At 38.0% G+C, this 26,751-nt stretch overlaps 1 protein-coding gene across 2 annotated transcripts; it reads right to left on the reverse strand.

The window, feature by feature from the left end:
* Positions 1-356: 356 nt before the first annotated feature.
* On the reverse strand, positions 357-26,061 carry ICOS (inducible T cell costimulator). 2 transcript variants are annotated; one of them, XM_032278523.1, is made up of 5 exons: positions 25,895-26,060; positions 6,197-6,532; positions 5,378-5,484; positions 4,270-4,354; positions 357-2,599 (listed from the first exon to the last, which is right to left on the reverse strand). In XM_032278523.1, the coding sequence occupies exons 1-5, from the start codon at positions 25,950-25,952 to the stop codon at positions 2,586-2,588; spliced, it is 600 nt and encodes a 199-aa protein (XP_032134414.1). In that variant the 5' UTR covers positions 25,953-26,060; the 3' UTR covers positions 357-2,585. The 2 variants fall into 2 exon arrangements, with proteins under 2 accessions (XP_032134414.1, XP_032134413.1); XM_032278522.1 differs by having other exon boundaries at positions 357-4,354; positions 25,895-26,061.
* Positions 26,062-26,751: the final 690 nt, after the last annotated feature.

Raw genomic sequence — 26,751 nt, forward strand, 5'->3', positions numbered from 1 at the left:
AACTTGACACACACCACCTTAGTCAAGTGATTGAAATGAACATTATCAGCAATGAACAAATCAAAACTGTGAGCTGCCTGATGGAATGAAATTAGAGTGCATTATAATTTCTGTGTGATTTCTGCCAAAGATGAAGAACCTAATTTTAATCAAGAAGAAACATCAGACTGACCCAAACAAGGGATGTTCTACAAAACAACTGTTTTCATCTGCAAAAGTGTCAAGGCCATGAAGTCTAGACTGAGTCTGTCACTACAGAGACATATCAACTAAATGCACAGGGCCAGCGTTGCAGGTGCTCTGCGGATGAGATGGTCGCAATGTATCTGAAGGCTATATTGTAGTTAGGAAGGGCAGTTTGTAAAAATACCATTCAGAGGTGACAAGACATTAGATCAGAAACTTGGGAAAAGAACAGTCTTTTGCTGTGCTTCCACTGATTTATGTTTATAGCTATTTCAAAATTTAAAAAAAAGAAAAAAGTAAAGGAAGAAAGCAACCATTCCAAGCAATGTAACTATTTTCAAGTACAATATCAAATTTGTACAGGCTAGCTAAGGTAATCAATTCCCTGCTCCCCCCAAAAAAACACAGTGAGGTATTTTCAGTTGCTGAATATCAAAATGTTTATTCTTTTGCTTCTTACTACTGCTGAAAATCTCTTTGATAAGTGTCTCCTCTTAAAATCAGATTTGATTTCACAGAAATTTTGTCCTTTAATAATTAATTTTGAAATGTCCCATGCTGGGGGACAAGCTTGGACAACCAGGCCAGGTGGGCCACCATGAAGGCTGTCCTCCCACACTCCACCCCACACACAGAAAGCTGCAAACAACTCGGGGAACACCTGTGCAAAGCCAGCCAGGTTGTCCAAGTCAGCTGAAAACAGAACACCGTACTAGATTCAAATTACAAGTTCAGTACTGTACTGTACACATCCAGCATTACACATGCTTAAAATAATATAAGTATGCATAATGACACATCGGGTCTCACTTGCAAGCTATAAGCAGGCAGCTACAAAATGTTAAACTACAACATAATCCCAATTTACCTAACGTCACAAATGTTGTTGCATACACATTGGCTGCTTCAGAAGCCTTGGGCATGCAGACAGGAAGTAGAGAAAATATTCCAGCTAAGCATAATCACATTACGTGTATTTAAGACTCTTTCTAGCCAGATCATATTCTAAAGAAGATTATCTTGAAGGGCCAGGGCCATTTTCGAGCTGCGTGGTTTTTAGGAGAGGGAATTGTGCCCTGACACATATGTGTGCTTCACAGATACTGGAGTTATGAATGCAGGTAGACCCACTGTGATTCCCAGGGTGACATCAGCCTCTGGGAAGAAGAAAACCTAGTGGCCCCTGGCTTAGGGGAGTCTCTCAACCCTGGAATTCCACCCAGGTCTGGAGGGCTGCTCCAGGCCAATGGGGACCATTTTGACCTGTCAAGCCCAGAGGCAACACAGGTATAGTCTGACAGCAACCTACAGTTACTTCAGCTTTCAGGCTAAATGAATAATCTGCTCTACCCCAGGAGAATGCTTGCCCATTAAAAATGATTTTTTTGCAATTTTAATATGTTCTACAAAAATAACTAAACTTGTCATTAATAGCACCATAAAAACATAGATAATGGTAGAAAATAGGATATTAAAATAAAGTTGCTTTCAATTCCAGGCAAAATTTCCTACCACTAATATGAACAAAGTTAACCATTTTAACTGAATTTGAGAAAATAGCATGTCTTTCTGGAACAAAAATATTCTTGTGGGGAAAACGTAGGCAAATATATTCGTTATGAATTTTATATGCATATGTGTGTATATATGTGTGCATGGATACATAAAACCTCTGAGCAGCGAGGAAAGAATGTAAGACATAGCTCTCTATTGAGAGTGGCTGGTAGGGTGTCAAGCAGTCATGTAAAAGTATTTTTAAAAAGAAAATTGAGGACACAAGAAAGCATCTAAAGTCTTGGTAAAATGGTCAACTGGGGTTCAGCAACTGAAGGAGAGTACTGCATATGTACTAATGTAGAGTTCACATCAACATCTCAGAAATAAAACAGCTCCAGTTCTGAAGCATCTCCCTTGACTGTGATGAAAAGAAGAATTCTCATCCCTATAGAAAGAAGAGGTAGTATGATAGTGAAATGCAGACAGATGCTGGCCCTTGGTTGCTCATTTGCTTTGCAGATTCAGTGCCCCTGGCATCTTTAAAACACAGTTTTGGTGAATGTGTTTGTTTTGCTGGCTGGTGCACTGCTGGGGCAGATGTGGAGACAGGGATTCCACTCCCAGTAAGATCTATTTGTTGAGCACACAGGAGCTGGGCTTTCTCTTTTTCTCTGGTTGCAAGAAGGTGATTGTTTTGAGAGGACTCAGCAGTACCAAGGCAGTCTGTTAAAATTCCTGTTGACTGATACAGTCACTCGTCCAGACTGAACAAAACACCAGCAGAAGATGTATGTAGTTAAATCAAGTCAGACTCTCCATGGTCCAGGAAATGAGAGAATCTTGCGCTTCAAGTTGTGGAAAACTGGCCAACATGGTTCATCCCTGGGTGCCAGAGTTTCAGATTATAGGGTCACATCTGTAACAAAAATTTAGCATAAATTCTCTAAATGCTCTCCATGTGCAAGTTCCCTACAAGAAGCTTTCTCCTTTCCATTGTCTTTCATACACACGCGCACACACACACACACACACACACACACACACACACACCATGTAAACTCGTCTTTATGCTTCAAGACCCAGCACCAGTTCCCCATTCCCCAAGAAAGCTCTCAACTCCTATAACAGACATTACCTGAACTCATCCCCTTGAAACTGTCACCTCTGATTTCAGCTGGTGCTAGGATGGACAGGTCTGCAAGCACTGACTGTTCTAGCACAACACCCCACTGCATTTCTCTGTTTTTCTGCCCCCAGACTATCTCGTGAAGACTCATCCCAAGTAGAGGCACAGCTCAGGGATGAGGGAAAGCTAATGCCCCCTGCAGGCAACCCCAAATCAGTGGGGATGGAGCTAGTGGTTATCATCCTTCAGGAGAATAATTCTGGGAGGCATCTGTACACTTCTCAGAGATCCAATGATGTCAGGCCTCTTTGGCCTGGAGCTGAGACCTTGATAATAAGTCACCCTTCATTTGCTTCTCCTCATTGGCTATCTCACTCTCCCTGCCCCCTTACCCCTTCTTCCTGAGATCAGCTCCCAAATAAACTACTTGCAGCCAAGTCTTTATCTCAGGTTCTGCTTGTGGGGATCCAAACAGACAAAACACATTAAGCACAAAGATTGAGAGATCATATATTTTTTCAACAGCAAAGTAATGAAACACAAGCTGTTTGCAAGTGTCAAAGCTATGGTATTAACTCTGCAGGGAACCAAAAGAGTCAATGAACACTTTGGGCATCAATTTCTGTCACCTAAAAAAATGAGAAGGGAACCCGAAGGGCCTTTTTAGCTCCCATCCAATGCTATGATAACGCAAGCTATGTGCCCGCTTTAGAAAGTCCATAGCCACTGAGGGGTGGAAAAATAAAGTGGCTTCTGTCTCATTATATACCACACATCATTCCAACCTCAAGGGTTATAAGACATGAATTTTCCACAATGGAAGCTTCAAACTTTCTGGGTGCTCCTCAAACCTGGCAACTTTCAGTTATCTAACTCAACAGAAAAGGTCAAAGTCCTACGTTACTGAGACTTCTGAAGCCATCCAACTTCTCTAAACTTGCACACTTTTTACATCAAAATAACCAAATATCTTCATCAATTTCTCCTTCTTCCCTCTAGCAGCACCAGCATAAATCCCTCTTCTTAATCTCAGTCCAAAATTACCATACATCTGTCCAAATCTCAGTCCAAATTCCCTGGAGTACCTCGCTCAGCAACTCACATTTAACTGATATTCAATAAATGCTCATCAAATGACCGAATGAACTCTTCAACAAGAAACACTTAGGATCATCCCAACTTTTGAAATATCAATTGGAAAATTGCCTTGATACAATGTTAGCTTATGAACTTTTTGTGTGTTTAGTTTCAGTAGTGGCTTACAAACCTATTGCTTATTTGTTTTCAACATACAAGCAATATACAAGCAAGTGAAAAATCCAGATTTTCACAGAAAATACTAGAATTAGACCTTGGAGATGTTTTCCTTTCCTTTAAAATAAAATAGAAAAAAAATTAACATTCCAGGCTTACTGTGAAAAAAACTCTTCCCTACCCAAACCCCCCAAATAGAGTTATACCTGTGAGTTTAGATTTTTTGGCTGTGTTCACTGCTGCCATGAACATGTATTCACTATTAGGGTCATGCACACTGGATGAATACTTCTGAAAGAAAAAGCCAGAAACATGGTTTGTCATCTTCTTTTCCCCATCTCTTTGTTTTTTGACTGTTTTCTATTCTTCGTTGAAGTAGTATGTGACAAAAACATGAAAATATAACTTGGGTTCCTGGCTTTAGGCTAATTAGGAAAACAATATGAAAAGGGTTTTACATAAAAAGAGCTTTCTACTGAACTTTCTTCCTCATTTTTGCCTTTATTGTTCCTTTCCCTATAAACTTAGATCATGAGCCCCATCTCATTCTCTTCCTTCCTTATCTCTCTTTTCAAATTCCTGTCTGCCACAGATATACACTGGCCAACGACCACACCGTGGATACAACAGAGTACCAGCATACCCACGCAATATGCAGAATGGTGTCAGTTCTTTGACTGAGAACTTGTAATGTGAGAAACCAAAAAGAATATCCCCCAGCACAGGGAGATTTTTGTTATTATCGTTGTTGTTTATCTTTCTAAATAGCTCTTCACTGGTTTTCTTTCAAAGCAAGGAGTCTAATAACTTACCACGTCAAGAAGTTGTCTATTTCCTTCTAAGCTACAATTGACACCTTAGAAGGCTTTCTTGCTGACTGTTTTTAACTTACCAGCTAAGCAAAACTTATAACTGATTGTTTCATCTCTGCTCTGCCTCTTAGGAAGCTTAGATTCATACTTGCAGCTTACACATAACCATTTTTTAAAAATCAGAGGCATCTATTTTATGTTTTAGCCTTCCTCCTGGCCTTTAGTCTTCGCTTGGTCTCAATTTCCTCATCTAGTTTAAACAATAATAATAATAATGTAACTCTCTGTAAGCCATCAAGTCAAGTCCTCTTTGGAATGTGTGGGTTATAAAACAAATAAATAAACTTCTGTTCCAAGCGATTAATTAGTATGTCTTGAGGGGAAGGAATTATCTGCCTGTTGGTCAAACTACTCTGACAAGAGCCATGTGTACTTTTGATGAGTAAATAATCACTGATGCTCATCAGTAAAGCGGATACAAAGAAAGATAGAAATTGCTCACCTTTTTTGTAAACCAACAAATAAGTATGCATACAAAAATGCAGACTACAACAAAAGCTGCACATCCTATGGGTAACCAGAACTTCAGCTGGCAACAACGTTGTGATTCTGGATTGGAAAAAAGGTATGTTAATGAAAAATTCTGAGAATCAAATCTCCTCTTTAAATGCTGAACCACAAGTTCTCTTACCAAATTTAAAAGAGCTGTTTAATCAAATGAAACTTTTCTTTACTATAGTCATGAAATCCAGTAAGTGGGCGAGTTATTAGACTAACATCATCTCAGCATTATGGCAAGGATCCAGGAACAAAAACTTAAAAGACTATGCACATAGGTGTTTACAAATGTGGTTAATAGAAAGGTCTTTTCTGCCAATATTTTTATAAAAGAGGTAGTAGTAAAAGTAATATTATAAAACTATGATTTTCAATCATCACACTTCATTCCACAAACACAGTGTAAAACCAAACCTTAAATCTTAGATGAACAGAGATAATAGCCATTATTAAGTCATAAGTTTAAGTATTTGTCTTAATCTTTTTTTCCTGATTTTTAATGGCATATGTGTTTAAAAGGCAATAGGATCTATTTCTGACTTAGCAGTCTATGGGATTAAATTGCATATTGCTGAATAATACTAATTATTATTCATTGTAAATCATCACCTGTATATCTTCATTATAAATGATTGCCATCAATTGCATCTAAGTGAACTCCAACACAAAAGATACTTATTTGTCCAATTGTTTTTATTAGTGAGAAAGTTGTCAAAACATATGTATATACTCTTAAGTTTGGAAGATGAAAGCAATGTCTTACCATAAATATGCAAATATTCTCCCTTAAGAGTTACTTTAAAAGGAGGAGGATCAAAAATGGAGAGGCTGCAGAAGTAATAGTTGGCATGAGAACGGTCCAAGTTATATAGAAAAAAGGAGACACTGTTGTTGGATAGCTGAGGATGGCAGAATTTCTGGCTGTTAATGGACACTGTGTTACCACTTCCCTTTGTCTTAGTGAAATCGCAGAGTATTTGCTCCCCTTTCAGCAACTCTATTTTAAATTGCTGGACAATGTCAGGATATTTGCATAAAATTTGTACACCTCCATTGTGAAATGTAAACATCTCATAATCGGCAGAACCATTGATTTCTCCTGGATAAAAAGAAAGAAAACAAAGCAAAAGTGACGTTTTATAAATATGTTGCCCTAATAATTATATTTTAACATAGAAGTAATTTATTCTATGCACAAAGTCATCTCTGTTGCACCAGAATGAAACAGCTTCACTTTCTCCCTCCATCTCTCAAGAAAGAACATTAGGCACAACTACGTCCTAGAGAAAAAAAAATCATAACCAGAAATTCGCTTGTCATATGTGAATATAGAATATACTGAATATTAAATAATATATTTACATAATATGAATCAAAGAGATACGGTCCCTGTCCTTTGGAGGCAGATGGTAAAAGAATAAATATGTAGTAATGCACCATAATTTGTGATAGGAATGGAGTATTATTTGAATAAAGGTGGTAAGGTCAAGCGGGTTATAATTTTGATTATAGAATCAGAAAATGTCACCTTAAGGAAGTGACTTTTAAAATTGGAATTCAAAGATGAGTAGCACTTAGCCAAACAGAGAGATATGGGAAAAGCTGAAGTTTAGGGAAAACTTCATTTATTAGTAGGTATGTCTTGCAGGGAAGGAATTGTCTGCCTGTTGGTCAATACTCTGACAAGAGCCATGTGTATTTTTGATGAGTAAATAATCACTGATGTACATCAGTTAAGCAGATACAAGGAAAGATAGAAATTGCTCACTTTGCAAAAGTACAAAGTAGTTTAAAAATGAATAATTGTATATATATATGTGTGATTATATGTGTATTTAAATATATGTATTATACGTATTTTACAGTATATAGAGAGTACATGTGTAGATATATGCATACAATTGTATACATATACGTACATATATACACACATACATTATATCCTCCTGCTAGAGAGTAAAAGAACAGGCTAATCATTTTCAAATGATAGAAATGTATTTTCTCTGAACATCATCCACTGAGAACTGAATCAAGGCCTGAAAATAAAGATAAGCCCCAGATTTTTGTTTACTTTTTCTCTCTCTTTTTTTTCTTTTTAGAGAAAAGGTTTTACTCTGTTACCCAGGCTCCAGTGCAGTGGCATGATCATAGCTCATTGCAGCCACCACTTCCTGGGCTCAAGGGACCCTCCTGCCTCAGCTTCCCAAGAAGCTGGGAATACAGGTGCACACCACCATACCTGGCTAATTTTGAAACAGAAATTTTGTAGAGACATAGCTCACTATATTGCCCAGGCTGATCTTGAACTCCTGGCCTCAAGTAATCCTCCTGCCTCAGCCTCTTAAAGCACTGGGATTATAAATGTGAACCACCATGCCCTGCCCCACTTTTTCATTTTCTGAAGTAATTTTAAGCTTATAGGAAGCCAAGGTTGTTTTTGAAAGCTACATAGGAATCACAGAAGGAAAAAAATAAAATTGCCTTGCGCTGGTGGTTGCAGATTCTGAGTTATTAGACTATAAATTTAAACTGCTCATTGCCTTCCCTTTCTTTTTGTTTTATTTTCCTTTTTAATATAGCAAATTTTCATGCTGAAACTGTTTGGGAAAATTATTAGCATGCTGGTTTTTTTCCTAAGTTTTGAAATCTTGGTCTTTGTTTCTGAGAAAACTAAATAACAAGTGTAAAAAATGTTTAAGGAAAAAAATTACCTAGTCCTACAGTGAAATAGAAATACTATTTGTATGCTTTTGCTCTTTACCTTTCAAAAGCATACTTATTATTTGTCACAAACATGTTATTTTGTGTTCTGCTATTGTCATTTTATGTCATAAACATTTCATTTCTTACACAGTCATCGTAATTATCCTTTTTAATGACTATATTATTGGCCATAATGTTAATCTATTATAATTTGTTAAAACTAAAATACTAATGTTGGAAATTGGGGTTATTTTCAGCATTCCGCTTTTATGTAAATATTATATTTGGTCAAAATGTTTAAAAGTTATAATACTATGTATTGCCATTTTGCTTTCTGAAATTTATAGCAGGATTAGCATTATGCAGGAGGATCTATTTCTCACACCTCTGTTTACACTAGTTGCCTTAATTTTATTTAAGATTCACAATTACTTATTTTCTTAATATCCCTAAGCTTCAATCTATATTTTTCCTATAGATCTTCAATTTGGGTGATTTGATTGTGAAAATAAGCGCAAGTGTTCTAGTCTTCAGTTATAGCAGTGCCTATTATTCAAACTGATTCTCACGCCAAAACAACCAAAAATGTTGAACAAATGTCCAAAAATACAATTAAAAGCATTAAAAGAGTGACACAAAGAGGAGAAATTACCAGGTTAAATTTGAAGAGACAAGCAAAGCTTGGAACCCAAAGAGACAAGCAAAGCTTGGAAGCTGCTTTTACTCTGAAAGCATTTGCTGTTCTTTGAAATTCAAACTTTTTTGTCCCAACTGCCAGAATCTGCAGAGTGCGGGATCTAGCAGAAAACCATCTCCGCAGAAAACTGGGATCCCAAAGAGTTACATTCTTGGAGCACAGTTAAACCAGAAATAAACCAGACCTCATTCAGAGTAGATGGTTCAGAAAAATCTTCTGGGCTTCAATGGTCCAGAAGACCTCAATGCTTGAATTTTCTTTAAGATAATTTGCATTTTATTACCACTCAGCTTTTGAAAGTAAAAATGCAAACTATTACAAGAAGGAAAGGTTTACATCCCCTCCCTATGACACAGGGAGAGGAGCATCACACACTGGGGTCTGTTGGGGTAGATTACGAGGAGGGAGGGATAACATGGGAAGAAATGCCAGATATAGATGACAGCAGGGGAATGGAGGCAGCAAATCACATTGCCATGTATGTACCTATGCAACAATCCTACATGATCTGCATATGTACCCAGAACCTAAAGTGCAATAAAATATCTAAAAAAAAAAAAAAGAAGAAGAAGAAGAAAAGAAAAGGTTTACATCTTAGGCCTCAAAAAATTCCTACAAATAATATGTACATTCAGTGACAAACACATCATAAAAATGAGACCTAGAAAACAAGATAACAATAGAAACAACAAACTATAAAAACAAACCCACAATTTATATATTTGAATTATCAGGTCCACAAAACAAAATAATTAAACTTATAAGCAAATAAAAGAAAAATTTGTAATAATATCTGCAGTACAGAGGAAAATTTAAGTCAACTAATTTGAAAAAGAACCAACAAGAATTGGCACCAAAAAAAAAAAAATGCACTAACTGAAGTTTAAAACTCAATTGATAGCTTTAATATATATTAGACAGAGCTAAAGAGAAAATTGGTGAACCAGTAGATAGGTTGGAAAAATTAGTTAGAACCCAGTCACACTCCACAGATTCAAGAATCCCAACAATTCACAAGCAGATTTTTTAAGTGTGTACATCTAGACATATCTTAGTGAAAATCCTAAAAGCAGCCAGAAATAAGAGACTGATTACCTTCTAAGAAGCAACTACTAGACTGTTTCAACATCAACAATAAAAACCCTGATACAGTGGAATTATAGCTTATATCTCCAATGTACTTTAAAAAAAATCTGTCAATATAGAGCACATTGTCTAGAAAGACAGTGAAGGTATACGTAATTTGAAACTTTTCTAAGTGAAGTATACATGTTGAGATTTCAAAATAGAAATAATATAATCTGAATTAGTGTCACAAAATTCAGCCTAATAGTTTTCTCCGAAGAGGGAGAAAGAATTGGAATCGGGAAGGAACAGGGGTGCTGACAATCTTGTATTTCTTGACCTGTGGTGATTATGAGGGTGAGGTAGTATGCTTTAGTATTATTCATTAAATTTTACATTTATGTTTTTTTCACTTTTCTGTATGGATGTTTTATTTTATAATAACAAATATTTTTAAATTATACAGAAGGAAAATACTACTTGCTTCATTTTAAAAACTAGAGGGAACAATGTAAACAAAAGGCAAAGGAAAAAAAACTGTTGGCATGAGAACAGATGCAGTCTACATTAGATTAAAACGTAGGGTATTTTGCTTAGGGCCTTTACGTTGCCCCACTGTTGCTTCGATGCTTATGTCTCTACCATCTGCTACAGAAGATAAAATCAGTGGATTGGTTCTCGGTTACTTTAGAAATGTTCACAACAAATTTCCCAGAGACTGTAGAATGGCAGCAAGTAAACCACAAAGATCTTGGAGCAAAAGTGTCTGTGGCCACCATGTATACACAGACATAGATGCATTGTCTTGTACTTCCGAAGATGATTTTGTCAGCAGGGTTTTCCCCCATTGTGCCCACACTGTGGCAAACACAAGAGGACATTAATGGTTGGCAGTGCAGTGTGGTGGAAGTGCATTGCAGTGGCTCCCCAGGAGACCAGAGACAAATTCTGGCTCTACCACTTGCAAGGCTCTGTGGCTAGGGTACTCCCACGGAATTCAGTCTCCTCATCTGTGAAATAAGGAAGTAATACAAAAACATCTTAACGTTCTTTCTAACACTTGCTTTCTCTGAAATCAGGATCAGAATATATCCAGATAAAACTATAAACAACTGAGAGAGCTAATTCTTTGCTATTGGGTGGGTCCTCCAAAGGGAATACAATGTTCCTGTTAACCACTTTCTGTCTCAATATCATAATGAGCTATTCCAGAAATTCAGAATAAATTAAAATGAAGGATACTGTCTTTCTTGCCCACAAAAGTATGTACATAGGGCTAGGAATGCTGTGCCTCAATTTTTCTTGAATGTCACATTGAGAGTGTATACCACTGACATCAGCTGAAGATTTCAAAGTGTCATTTCTATTGGAAACTCTTTTTTTTTTTTTTTTTTTGAGATGGAGTCTTGCTCTGTTGCCAGGGTGGAGCACAATGGCACGATCTCAGTTCAACCTCCACCTCCCAGATTCAAGCTATTCTCCTACCTCAGCCTCCCAAGTAGCTGGGACTACAGGCGTGCACCACCATGCCAACCTAATTTTTGTATTTTTAGTAGAGACAGGCTTTCATCTTGTTGGCCAGGATGGTCTCGATCTCTTGACCTCATGATCTGCCCACCTCAGCCTCCCAGAGTGCTGGGTTTATAGGCATGAGCCACTGAACCAGCTGGGACATTCTTAATTATTCATTTTATTATTTTTAACTTAAAAACTACCTGGACAACCTTTTTATTGTAAAATGTAGTGATCAGAAGTCTGACTTAGGTTTCCACATATCCAGTGATTAAACTTTCCATCTGGAAAACCATGTGGCAGCTCTAAGTCTATGGTTTGAATGTTTTCAACTATAGCAATTAATTAATTACTTCATAATTACTTTGCCAGATATAGAACAGACATGCTTGCTATAGCTTGAATGTTTGTCCCCTCTGACACTCATATTGAAAATTAACCTCCAGTGTAATAGAATTGGGACGTGGGGCCTTTAAGAGATGATTGGCAGAACCCTCATGAATAGCTTAATTCAATTCATGGGCTAATGAGTTAACAGATTAATAGGTTATCACAAGAGTGGGTTAGTTATCAGGAGAGTTAGTATGTTATAAACAGCCAGATTGGCTGTCTCTCAAGAACCGCCTCATCATGTAATCCTCTGCACTGCCTTGGGACTCTGATGAGTGTCCTCACCAGCAAGTAGGCCCTCACCAGATTTTTACCCTAGACTTCAGTCTAGACCAGACCCCTAGACCCCTAGACTTAGGCTCCAGTCTCTAGAACTGTAAGAAATACATTTCTTTTCTTTATAAAATATTCAGTCTCAGGTATTCAGTGATGGCAACAGAAAATGGATGAGGACAATGCTCAAATGACAAATTACAAAGTCTTCTTAGCCTTTGGTAACATCTGAAAAATAGTATTAAAGGAGACAGTCCCTTATAACCATGACTAAAGCATGTAATGAATAGACAATTTAAGGCAGACCTGAATACGTTAGTTTCTTATAACTGCAAAAGCAGCTAGGATCCTTTCTCCATCCTTCTTGGATGTTATTATCTCCAAGTCTAACACTCAGCCTGGAGTGCCGGTATGATCGCGCCACTTTTATAGACAGTGTCTGTTCTGATTGGTCAGGTGTCAAATCTAATTGGTCAATTCAGTTGCTATATCAGTAGTTAAAAATTGTGAGTGTTCCCCTTATTACCAATCTCCCCCTTCTTTTCTTCCTTTCTCTCATGTTTACCTTTTCTTCCCTTACCACCTTTAATATAAACTCTTCTCCAAAATATCCTCTCACACTATCTTTGATATGCATCTCACACTTTCTAACATGCCATTTCCATTGCCAATAAATTCTCATCAACACTGTTCATGTTTCAGGCATCCTATAAGTACCCTCAGGTTTACACTTTTGTTTCCTATAACATGATTCGGCCTCTTCTCAGCATCATACACAGTGAGACCCGGTGATCTCTTTTGTATACATACAGACAACTGAAGGCTCAGACAGATTAAATTGTTTGCCCAAGGTCACACAGCTTCCTGGGTGCATGAAAGATTTTGGTTCAATCCACAGTCAAAGTGTCACTAGCAACAATCAACCAAAGTATAATAGAAGCAGGCAATCACGTGAAGCTAGACAGTGGTCGCTAACAATGGAGTCCTACAGGACCACTGCTAAAATCGGTACACAGGAAGAATACCTGATATCTGGCACCTCTGTTTTATGTCCAGCAGAATTTACCCACTTCTTCTCCATCTCAGCTTCAACTGGTCCAAACCATTGTCATCTCTCTCTGGGACTACAAGAGCTCCCTAACTACAAGAGCTTCTGCTTTTACTCTTGCCCATTTACAATTCATTCTCCACAGAGAAGCCAGAATGACCTTCTTACATACATGATCCAATAGAGTCATGCTTCAGCTTTTAAAACCTCCAGGGGCTTCTCATTTCACTTACAGTAAAATTAACTCCTTACCCTGGTTTTCCATGGCTTACATGACCTGTGCTACCTCTCCCCACTTTATACCAGTCACACTATGCCACAGTCACACTGCCCTTCTTTCTGCTCCTCAAACACACAAAGCTGGTTCCCAGGGCTTTTAATTTGTCATTTTTCCACCTAGAGCGTTCTCTCTGATCTTCACAGGGTTGCTTCTTTGTCATTGTTCAAGAGTAATGACACTTCAGTGACCACTGCCCACCCAATATAAAGAATACATCCAAGTCATTTTCTAGTATATTAACTGAGATAAAGCATTTTTCACTGTCTGAAAGTATCTGGTTTATCTGATTGTTTTCTTCTTTGCTGTCTGGCTACTCCACTCTAATGTAAGCTTTAAAATCAGGGACCTTGTTGGTCTTATTCACCTTTCCATCCCAAGTATATACAATAATACCTGGTATGTTGTAAGTTGCAATCAACATTTATTGGATGGATAAAAGCATGGTTGAATGGGCGAACAAATGAATATGTAGATGGTGACATTTTAAATCCGAGGAGATGAAGCATAGGATTTATAATATACGAACCAAAAGGGCTTCTAAAAATGACAAGTTAAATCTTTCATTTTGCCCTTTACATTTGCACTTATCAAATTAAACTAGAGCCAGAAAAGGTGAATATCTTGCCCTGGATTACATATCTCATAGCTGGGACATGACCCCAGAGTTAGCTATGCTATGTTGCTTTTCTTCTGAAAACAAGTACATGAAGATATACAATCATGCATGCAAGTCACTACTCCAACATGTCATGTTCTAATGGAAATTATATGTCTGAGTTTTAAAGAAAAACTTTCTTTACCTACAAATATCTGCTGGGCTCATAAATATTTATTGAGATAGTCGATGATGCTCTTGGCTCTTATATGTCTACAGAGGGCAGGACAACTTTGTTCCATCCAAGCGAGCAACAAACCTGGTTGCTAACTTGGATCTCCCAAAGTGCAGTCATTAAATTTGCCCAGTATATGGCCAGGACAAGAACCCCTGGACCAGTGGTTGTTCTAATACACCAAGATGTTTTGTAAACACAGCATGTTAGTGATTTGTGATATAAACATCATCTTATATCTTTTAGTACTTAATATGTTATTAAAAACACAAAAAGGAATGTGTGATCTTGGATTCTGATGATGAGTCTTAAAATCTGAATATTAAACATGAGGTTTTGTTTTGCTACCATATCTGTTTACTTTTTATTGGAAATCCTAGACTATAATCAGTCTAGAGAACAGATACTATATTTTCTTGATCATATAGAGTACTGCATTGAACAGGGTATATTCTTCCGAAGAGAGGCTCAAGCCTGTTAAATGCTGCTAACAATAATTTTTAAAATATTACTCTTAATAACACTAATGTTTTCAAGAGTAAAATAAAAATCTTTATATTAAGTGATTTCTTTAGGTTTTCAAAATTTATAAGGCATAAGAATATTTTTATCTTCTTTTGGGGGATCATTAAGAAAATTTCTGAAAAAAAAGCCATTCACCTGAAAATTACACTATAGTTCACATGAGTTCATTATTTGCAAGTTGATGTTTTTAATATCTGAACTACTTCATTTCTCCAGTACAAGATGCTCTTGCCCAGACCCATCCTGCCAGGCCTGTTTGCCAGCAGTTGTATTATTCCTGGCTGAAAATCCTCTGGAGGAAACATTTCAAGAACCTACTCAGTACAGAGCGTGCATCATATTAGAGGTGTAATTTTATTTTCTTTAACTCAGACATCTAACCACAAACCTCCACAAGGTCTCAGAGTGATGGAAAGATAAGATCTCCTGAGTTTGTAATCACTAATAGTGCTTATTAAACACATTTTCTATAATCAAACCATGATAAGCATTAGCTTAGCACAGCACATGAATGTAACACAAGAGGCAAAAGTCTAAAAATTGCAATGTTAATTTCAAATTGTCAATCATATTAGGTTTTAGTTACATTTGATCTTTTACTAAGAAAATCTGGCACTTAAAAAACAAAATGTGCTTCCTACCACTTTTCTCACCTTTTATAAAAGCAATTTCATGTCTTATGAGTCTACTAACTAAAACTTTTAGGATCCTAGTTTGTAGATTTTTACATATGCATCACTTCTAAACTTACATTACTATTCAAAGGCACCCATAATCTAAGGAAGTAACTAAAGCAAGGAAGGTAGGGATGATAGGCAAGATAAATCCAGTCAAATCTAAATGCCTAACATTTGGAGGGAAAAAAAGCAAAAAAAAAAAAAATAGGAAGAAGAAAAGCAAGGAGAAAAAGCCAAGAGTACTCATGAACACGTACACAATGTGTGCATTGTTTTCACTCTCCAAGGAACTCTGCAGGGGGTACAAAACAACACTTTGGTTCTCTCAGTGTGTATAATAAGAAAAATGAAAGATTGATTTTCTCTTAGTTAAAACTGATTTCTTCACGAAAATGAAAAAATCCCAGCGGTATTATAAAACTTCACAGCAATATTCACAAAGTAATTAATTTGCAAACAAGTTACTTTGTTAGTTACTTCATTGCTATTGATTTGAAATTGTTGTTCTAGAAAAATCACATGAAATTAAATGAATCCAACTCTCTTCCACAGAGTAGGAGGGAGAGAGGATTTTATCCGCACCTCCGAATCCCCACATTGCTTCCCATTGCTCAGCTACTGTGCAAAACTCCTTGGGCACATGGACAGGGTGTTCGCTGACTGAACTGATTTGCACCTGTAACTCCAGCTCTCATGTCTACCCCCAGGAGCCCACATTTTATCTCCAGCCCAAACTTTCAATTCCTTGCTTCCAAATTCCTTTCAACCTCACTCTCTTGATATACCCTAACACATCAGAAGTAACCTTTCCAAACTGAGCTCAGTACAGTCATGCACTGAAGAAATGACATTTCAGTCAACAATGGACTGTATATATGACGGCAGTCCCATAAGATTATAATACTGTAATTTTTAATATCCCTTTTCTGTGTTTAGTAACACAAAGATTTACCATTGTGCTACCATTGCCTGCAGTACTCAGTACAGTAACATGCTGTACAGGTTTGTAGCCTATAAGCAACAGGTTGCTCCATATAGCCTAGGTAGTGCAGTAGGCTCTACCGCCTAGTAGACCACCATGTTAGTATGCTCGATGATGTTCACACAATAAAATCACTAAGGACACATTTCTCAGAATGCATTCCCATTGTCAAATGGCACATGACTGTATTGATTCACCAAACCCAAACCCTGTCTTTTCAGGAAGTCATTAGTCTGACCCTAGGAAACTCTTCCTCATTTCTTCCTCTTTCTGATTTTCATCATCCAATTGGTCACCAAGTCCAGTTGACTCCAGCTCATGACTATCTCTTAAATTCAATTATTTTTCTCCATTTCCTTTGCCAATCCACATCTTTTTCATGTCTTCCCTTATCTGTGGATGCATCCTCTTAACTGGCCTTCTCAACGCTAATCTCTCTCTCTCCTCCCCATCCATCCTCCAGGCTGCTCCCAAAATTATGTTTAAGAAAAGCATTTCACTCCCCAGTTTAAAAGTCTCTATTAGTGTTCTATTGCTTATAAGGTATTTTAAAATATGTATGACTTGACACAAAATGCTTTCACAATCTCATAGGCCATCTATTAAAGCTACAGTAAACTTTGTGGCCATTTCTTTCTCACTCCTGTTCTTCATTACTAGAATACACTTTACCCTTCATTATTTCTGTTACCATAAACCAGAATATCTGATTACCCCTTAATCTGAGAAGAAACCCTCATTTATTCTTTAAGAACCATTTCAAATGTCAACTTCTCTCTTGAGATATTTCCAAGACCACAGACAAAGACTCTTATCTCTATGCTCCCAGTAATACTTTGTTTAGGCCAATATATTTATAGTGCATATCATCTTGGAGCATAATTATTTTTTCTATCTTCCTCATTTAATCATGAGCCCCACAAAGATAAGGACTGCATTACAGTTGCCTAAATAATCCCAGAACCTTGAACATCGTAGAAGCTTAATCATATCAGATAAAAGAATCAATATTATATCCTTGCAATGGGCCAAGAAAAGGAACAGGAAAAGTAGAGCAAGAGATCCCATTTACTGAAGATTGGGAGATGCTTATTTCCCAGTCAAAAAGCAAAGACTCCTGGGAAAGGGAGGCCCTCGGCTCCCAAACACACACCTCAACTGGTGAAGCTGAAGATCTGTCTCCAGAGAAGTTTCTGACTTTATCTGGAGCTGAGTCAAGTTACAGAACCCAGTGGAGCAAGATGCAGGGGTAGAGGAAGCAGCAGAAAGGCCCCTGGAGCTCTCTGGGTCAGGCAGCCAATTCCTGCCTAGCACCACAGGGATCCCTTGGGAGGGTGGCCAGAGGAGCAGGAGGTAAAACTCCACAGGGAGAAGAAATTCTCTAGCTGAACTTTCTAACAATTTGGACAGGGCAAGAAGCTCCTGGCCAGAACTGGGAGAAGGGCATGAATCTGTCTTGCAGACTTCACACGTAGGGAAGAACTAAAGCCCTTTTCTTTCACAGCTGGGAGGCAGAAAGCCTGTGGCAAGTTTTCAAGCCCATCTTGCCTTCCTCCTGGAAAAATACTTGGGGCTGTAGTGGGAGGCATGGTAAGAGTGACACCAGTCCTTTGGTTTGCATGGGAGCTGGGTGAGGCCTGTGACTGTCGGCTTTCCCCGACTTCCCTGGCAACCTACATGACTCAGCAGAGGCAGCCAGAATCCTCCTAGGTATGCAACTCCAGTGACCTAGGAATCTCACCCCCATCCCCCACAACAGCTGCAGCAAGACCTGCCCAAGGAGAGTCTGAGCTCGGACACCTCTAGCCTTGCCCCAGCCAGATGGTCCTTCCTTACTCACCCTGGTAGCAAAGACAAACGGCATATAATCTTTGGAGTTCTGGGGCCCCATCCACCAACAGATCCTCTCTGTACTATTACAACTGATGCCTCTGGAAAGCGCCACCTCCTAGCAGGAGGCCAACCAGCACAAAAATAGAGCATTAAACCACCAACGTTAAGGACCCTCACGGAGTCAATTGTACCCTCCACCCCCTCCATCAGAACAGGCACTGGTATCCGTGGCTGAGAGACCCATAGATGGTTCATATCACAGGACTCTGTGCAGACAACCCCCAATACCAGCCCAGAGCTGGGGAGACTTGCTGGGTGGCTAGACCCAGAAGAAAGACAACAATCACTGTGGTTCGGTTCACAGGAAGCCATATCCATAGGAAAATGGGGAGACTCCTATATCAAGGGAACACCCAATGGGACAAAAAAAAAATCTGAACAACAGCCTTCAGCCCTAGACCTTCCCTCTGACAGAGCCTACCCAAATGGGAAAGAACGAGAAAACCAACTCTGGTAATATGACAAAACAAGATTCTTCACAACCCCCAAAAAATCACACTAGTTCACCAGCAAGGGATCCAAACCAAGAAGAAATCCCTGCTTCACCCGAAAAAGAATTCATGAGGTTGGTTATTAAGCTAATCAGGGAGGGACCAGAGAAAGGTGAAGCCCAATGCCAGGAAATCCAAAAAATGATACAGGAAGTAAAGGGAGAAATATTCAAGGAAATAGGCAACTTGAAGAAAAAACCATCAAAAATTCAGGAAACTTTGGAAACACTTTTAGAAACGTGAAATGCTCTGGCAAGTCTCAGCAATAGAATTGAACAAGCAGAAGAAAGAAATTCAGAGCTCGAAGACAAGGTCTTCGAATTAATCCAATCCAACAAAGGTAAAGTAAAAAGAAAACAATAATTTGACACCAGAATCCACACACTCACTTAATCTCTTCATCTAATAATATAGTCCAACCCCCTCAATGTACAGAAACTAAAGCATAGGCGCTAAAGAGATTTGCTAAGGAATAAAAACACAAAAAGAAGCTTTTAATGTTAATCTAGATATAAAAATGAATTTCAGGTATTTATTTTCCTTCTAGGTATTGGATATATTATCACTGCTAACACTTAAAGTAGGATTCACATTGGTGCCACATATGTGTTCTGAGATTGAAAGGGTTATTATACATCAAAAAATTATTTTAAAGTGACTTAGATGTGAAATTACATTGTACATAACTCACTCATTTCCCTAGACATTTTCATTCATCAACCATCCTGTATTAAGCTGTGCTATCATTGTACCTGGGTTCTTGCTCTGATTAAGTCTAAATTCTTAATGATTTTCCCATCACTTATCTGTCTGTAGAAATGTACAGAAATGGATACACATATAGAAGAAACTTTCATCATAATTAAATAAGTGCAATAGGCACAACTATGAGATTTTTGCATTAGTCCTAGATAGTGCAAAATAAACAGAATAATTGTGAGTGCAGTAGAGAGTTTGTTGTTGTTGTTTTTGCATGAACAGATTTTTTGATGAGAAGTCCTAGGAAAACATAAACATAGGCTGTCAAAAAAAAACTATCAAATTCAAAAAAGTTAACTTTAAATGATCATTAATTGCTTATTGAAAGTGCTGTGCCTGTGTCCGCATGGCTCAAATAAACAGATCCGAACAGCACTACTGGCCAACTGGATAGAAACTCCTGAGTCTTTCACCCTACTTGGGGACAACCTGTTTCTATTTTTTCTCAAGCAAAGTAGATGCAAGCATCATTATGTTATACATGACCCAGAAGGAAGTTCATATCCCCACTTTCGGACTCTTTAAACTTGCAAATATTTGTCTATTTTGATCAACCTTACAGGCCAAACTAGTGGGAAAAACAAATCACTTTTTGACTAACAGTTTTAATGTGTGTGACATATCTCCTACATACTTAAGTTCCACTTTCCAAAATATAATTGTGAATTTTTATAAGAAGGTTTCAAATGCCAAGTTTCTTATTTCACTTAGAATGACCCAAAAGTGCCATTTGATAGACGTAGTTTGTTAGAACAGCAGTAGTGCTGAGGTGCCATTTACAGAGAAAATGTGACCTTTTCACTAGTTATTGCAAGCTACAAATGATTTTAAAACACATTTTTAAAAATTTGCAAAGCCCAGTAAGTCATTTTGCATATAAAACTCAATGTCTTTAGAGTAGGAAAGCAGCATATGTTGTAGATTTTGCTGTTTACAGCTGTGAATATGGGGATAAAATTTTTTAAGCCAAATAATGCTATTATTCTTACAGTGAGTAAAGATAAGAATTTCAGTCCCTGCTACATGCTTACCCTTGTTTCTACCAAGAAATGGGAATATGCTGCTAGCAATTTAAAACTGAAATATCCATTTCATCTGAAGGAGTTGTGGTTAACAAGCAACAGCAAGTTGTGAAAGCCATTTTGCTCACAAATGATGAAAAAATAAGGGACTCAAGAACTTACACGAGAATAAGAGACATTTCTAGAAAGAGTGGAGGAAAAAAGGATAAGGTTTGATTAAACAAATACTAGGAAAAAATGACTGAAATGAAGAATGAAGCTTTAGTCTACAGATTGAAAATACTCACCCAGTCTTAAAAAATAAAATTAGCAGAAACAGAGAGAGAGAAAGAAACAGAGGGAGAGAGTTAGACCTACCCTGGAGGAATTCCTGAATTCCAATATTGAAGTAAATAGCTTTCAAGATTACAAAATCCTAGAGTTGTTTTTTTTAATTACTTACAAAGGAATGAGAATTAGACTAGCACGAAATTCTTCACCCACATCCCTAGAAGGCAGCAGGCAGTGGAGGAATATCTGCAACCCCTAAGAGGAAAGGCTGCCATCCGGGACTCCTATTCCCAGAAAAGATATCAGTCACCCATCAAGGTAACAGGAAGACACCCTTACCTGTGCTGGAATTCAGAGAGTTAGGGGTACTTAACAAAAATAAGAGAAGTCTTCTGATCATTAGATCAGAACAGAGATCACAAGACAGGAGCAGATGTCCAGAATGATGCTGTCACTGAAAGTGTGTGACATAAGTGTTAAGAAAGGATTCTTGAAACAGAAGAGAAATACCGTAAGAGGAAAACTAGCAATGATCTGCAACTATAAGTTTTAAATTATTTCCACAAAACCCACGTATGGAGCAGGGTGCACTTTCTGGGGGCAGTGCGAGAGTGGGAAACGAAGATCATTCTTAAGACGCATTCAAAATATCACAGTATTTTGGGGATGGGGACTAGGCACAACAGGCAAAGGCATTGTCATTATTTTCATACAGTGATAAATAAGTACACATTCAATTAAGATTCTTTGAACTTGATAATTACTTAGCAAATTAAGAACTGTAGTTGACCTTCCAAATTAACCAGAGGCAAAGAGGAGAGTCAAAAGAAATTTCATCACACTAACAAAAATAAAGAGAAAAAGAGGGCAAAGGAAAATAAGTAGCAAATAAGCATAGAAATAAAATCAAGTAGAGGCTCACGCTGAGTGGAAATGGCCTGAATTCATCTATTAAAAGAAAAAATTGATAACTGGCGTTTTTTAATTTAATCTATCAAGAACACTGGAAGGGGGCGCTGCCAGGAGATGACATTTACTCAGAGTCCCAGAGAGGCTAAGAGGGGCTCCAAGGTCAGCCATCTTCACAGACTTCTGTCAGACACTGGAAACACCAAGGGGCTCTTAGGAATTTAGGAATCACAAATGGAATGCCTCAGTGACAAAGCAAGGCTCAAAGTGGCCTTGAGGGCTATCCTCCCGGCTTCCTCACAGAACACATCGTAAGACAGTCATGTTTATTAGACACCCTCTGCCATCAGCTCTTTCCACTTTGGCCTGTTATCCACACTGCTTTTAAAGTGGTCTTTCTAAAACCAGAATTCATCCCATCACTCACATGGTCCCTGCTGCCTGTAAAGTCTACAAAGAGGGTTTCCAAAATGCAGTTAGACATTCACATTTTTCCTAGATATTTTTATAATTAAAAGCATCCTATTGTTCCAAATTCATTAAAGGAACAAGACTTTGTTAAATTCTACATTGAGATCCATCAAAGACTGGAAATCACCAAGATTCCCATCCTTCTTAATTCACAACCAAATAACAAATGTGATCAGAATCATTGAGATTTATGTTAATCTCCACTACTTCAACACAGTTTAGAAAGAATGTAGATGTTGGGGTCACATTGGAGTTCTACTTTTGGTTCTGCCACCAATTACTGTATAACAAATCACTTAGCCTTTCCTGACTGAAAATTCCTCAAACATTGACAGAAGGTAAGAATGCCTACATGCCTACATCTTCATGGCATGAGAAGGCCTACGTAAATTGAGAGGATTGAAAATACAACAAAGAGAACAAGCAAGTGCTTAGTTGACTTGAGTTTGGCTCTTTTTGTTTAGAGCTTTTAAATGGCAGTTGCTGGATACATGCATTGCGATGATATTTTGAATAGGATAATTGTTAGTAGATGTATCATTACCATTTAACCACTCATGCCTCAGTTTTACCACATGTCAAACAGCATGCCACATCGCATGGTTTTCTTTATAATGAGAGTGAACATTGGTTGTATTCATTTAGAATCTACGATGAATATTATTCCAGAATATAAATTATTCATCAGCTTAACCTGACAACTTAAAATAATCCTACCTAAGGCTGGATGTAACCTTCCACAGAATTGACATCAATGCTACTTTAATTCTCCTGGGCACAGTGCCATAACCAGAACTGCCCAAATGGGTTTGGCCTGGTGGAATGATTTTTACCAACAGAAACAAACCCTTCCACGAATGGTACATATTTTCTTGGAAGAAAATCCAAAATCTTGAACATAGAACACATGGTCTGAATGGTCTGGCCTCTGCTTTCCTTTCCAGCCTTGTCTTAGACCAACTTGCACCAGTGGCCATCTTGGACCAATATTGGCGAGACCAGTTCCCAATATATCAACGTGGTTTATATATGTGAGAGTTTAAGAGCTCTCAAAGTGATGGAGTGGTTGGTGAAAAAGAAAGAGAGACGAAGAAAAAGTTTTCTTTAAAGCTGGGCCCAGAGGAGACACCACATAAAGCCACTCCGTGGATGTCTGACATTCCCCTGAAAACCTCAGTTTTTTATTGTGCTTTTTCCATAAGGGAGGGGGAGCAAGATTACACAAAGTTTCAGTGATAATTATACAAAAAGAATACATTTGCAAAAACTGATGCACAAAAATCACAACGTGGTTGTAAAAGCAGAACAATGTAAAGATAACTTTCTGTGTGTCAGCATAGAAATCATACACCTTAGCAAGAATATAGGTTAAATATAAACTTATGATTATCAGCAAAAACATATTGGGCTCACAGCTACAGGGGGAACAGGATCTGATACAGGACAACCAGCCTGACCACAAAAGCTGCAAGAAGAGGGGGACTCCATGCAAGACTGAAGGAGCAGTGGATGAAGAAAGACTTTTACATCCTTATCTCAACCACAGAGACAGACGTCCCTCATGTGTCCATTTATAGGCTCCCCATGAGGGTCACATTCCCTTTCCAGGGCCCTAATCAATATGCCTTTCCTGGGAAAGGAATCCAGGTAATAAACCTCTCCATTACACGTCCATTTATAGGCTCTCTGCAACGAGAAGCCTATTACGCGCTGTCATCTCTCTCCAGGAGTCAAGCTGTGTGGTTAGTCCCTTCACAGAGTTCCTGTTTTTACCAGAACAGATCAGTAGAGCCAAAGTTACAAGGTGCAGCTCAGGAGAGCCGAAGTTACAAGCTACATCTCAGCATTTCACATTATCCTTCATTTTCTTAAACATAATCGATACAATACGTAACAAACATCACAAAGCAAATAACTCATTTCAGGGGAACTAATTCTAAGGGAATTTACAGGTTAAATATCAACAATTTCTTCTTGTTATTTCAGATAGCTTGGGTTTTGCCAATTCTTCTAGAAGGTTGGGGTTGCTCAGTCACCACAGAGGGGTTCAAAGTATTCCCAGCAGACCAAGCTCAACCTCTCCCCCTCTGTGCTCAGGCACATCTGTCTGCCTTCTTCTATTCCCTAACCTTACTGCATCCCCTCCTGCCACAGGCTCTTTGCACTTGTTCTTTCCATGGTATGGAATGTTCTTCCCCATTTTCATACCGTTCTCCCTATTGATTCCTTTTTATCCTTAAAATCTCCACTCAAGTGCCACTTGCACAGAAAAGACTTCAATGAACCCTGTTCCTCAGCTCCACCTCCACACCCACCCAATCGAGTCAAGCTCCTTGTTACATTCCCTCATAGGATTGAGTTTTGCTTGTAATTATAATTAATCTATGGGATTATTTGATTGACCTCTCTCTCTCTCTACAATGCAGTTACCTTCTGAAGAACAGAGGTTGACCTGGTTTTGCCCATCCTTGTACATCCACCATCTGACACAGTACCCCCTGCCAGGCAAGTGCTCGGTGCTACATGAGTAAATGGATGAACGAAGAATGAATACCAATTCCAAAGCTGCTCATGTCATTCATGCCGTTAAAGGACTTCATGAGATTCTAGAAAAGGCATAAGCCAGCAAGTAGCCCAGAACTGTCCTTGGATTCATTCCTCATTCCTCAGTCCTCTTTACTTAACAGCACTTAACTCACTTTGAACCAGCACAAGATGAGACATTTGATCAGTTCGATTTTGTTTTTATTTTTTTTTAATTTTTTGTAAACACAGTAAAGCCTATTTTTTTTAACCACTGAAAAATGTAGCCCTAGATAGGATCATACCTACTAAAAGTTCTGCCTTCACTTTTGGTTTATTTAATTATTTAAGTTATTTAATATAACTTCACATTCCTTTTTTCAACCTCAAAAATAGGGCTCAGGGTTAAAGAGAAAATAACAGTAGTACAAATTATACACAGTAAAAAGCAGCAGAGCCACATGTATTACCTTACATCGTATGTAGCATTATTTAAATTGTCCATATAGAGTGTGCTGTATACCATTCAAGAGAAAGAATCAGGGACGCAAGAATGATTTTTTTAAGGCCTATAGGGGCTAGGAAGTATTTTTACATTATTCTCTCCTCCTTAGCTTTTTAGGGTGAACTCTGATGCTTAGTGTCAATAAAAACTCTACGGCACCCTTAACATTCCAGATAACAGATCATCCAGGTAAGACTAAAATGAAAATCCTTCTTTTCAAAGCCTTTCCATTTTATTTTCTACCACAGAAAGAATTCCCAGCCCAAATGCCAGAGCTACTTAATTTTCATTCTGTTGACACAAGCCATTTTGCCTTTCATCTCTCTCTAAGAACAGTAAGTCACTCTGCTATTTTGTCCACTGACAGGTAACTCCGAGCAGGTAATTTAAAATTTTAATGGTCTGATGAACCTTTTTTTCATCTCAAGACACAGTATCAAAGGGAGGAATGCAAACTCAATGCCATCCACAGTGACATGAGTGACATGGTGCCCTTGGCCATATACTCGGGCTGTTCTGAAACTATTCCTACTTTCAAAAGCCAACCACCTTCTTTTGGGTGTGCAATTTCTCTACCTTTGATTTTTCTTAATGTTTACTTGAATTATAATAAGAAACATTCAATAGGCCACTTACCTGTTAGGACTTTAGTTTGCAAGCAGAAGAGAAAGAAATACCAGAGGTCAGACTTCATGTTTGCCAGAAACAGATGAGAGTCCGTGTTCAATGTTCAGTGTTCAGAGTTCAGTGTTCAATGCTGATAGTAAGTTCAGGTTCTCAGTTGTTTGCTATTTGCTAGAAAGGAAGTGGGTTTTCTGGGAGTTTATGTAGTGTCACACTTACCATCAAATCAAGGGGGTGTCTCTTCTTTGATGCCAATGGCTATATGGAAGGTATTATTGCTTATGAGAGTTAAACAATGCAGGAATTATTGATGATTTTGAAGACAGAGGAAAACTACCCTTATTCTGGTTCCCACAAAACAAGTTAAAGAGATAATGCCTGTATTTTTCAGAACTACCCCACTTCTCTGAATCAATAGTTATTGGGGATAACAGGACCCACATGATGAATAAAGCATATATTTTGACACATTTCTATCTTATGCTAGGTGCTCCAGAGATAAGAAAGCCTTTCAAATAGGACAAGAAACAAACAACATTATTATAGAAATTGAAGAGAAAAGACCTGAAAGAAGGGCATCATAGGAAGCTGAGGGATATTTATGTGACATTAATTGTAGATCGCAATGTTTCAAATGATGGGATAAGTTTTAAACTGACTTAAACCCTGCTGCTCATATTACAGCAGAGTCTGTAGGACCCAGGGATTCTGCACCTAGGGCTCAGGTGAGAGCAAGAACGTTTAAAAGCCTGCTGTGGCCTCTCTATCCCTGCAGGGAGTAAAGTAGACAGTAACATCAGTAACAATAATAATTACATAAATAACTATATGTATATGTACTTAAATGTTTTATATGAAATAATACATCT

Source organism: Sapajus apella, unplaced genomic scaffold (assembly GCF_009761245.1).
Source record: "Sapajus apella isolate SASKATOON/1434 unplaced genomic scaffold, GSC_monkey_1.0 scaffold10, whole genome shotgun sequence".
NCBI classification, from domain to species: domain Eukaryota; kingdom Metazoa; phylum Chordata; class Mammalia; order Primates; family Cebidae; genus Sapajus; species Sapajus apella.

Excerpts from the sequence above, each read along its gene's own strand:
- ICOS (XM_032278522.1), bottom strand. The coding sequence starts at position 25,952 with ATGAAGTCTGACCTCTGGTATTTCTTTCTCTTCTGCTTGCAAACTAAA. Across the intron at positions 6,533-25,894 it reads GCAAACTAAAGTCCTAACAG|GAGAAATCAATGGTTCTGCC; the intron begins GTAAGTGGCCTA and ends CTTTTTATCCAG. Across the intron at positions 4,355-5,377 it reads TTTGTTGGTTTACAAAAAAG|AAGTATTCATCCAGTGTGCA; the intron begins GTGAGCAATTTC and ends TTTTTCTTTCAG.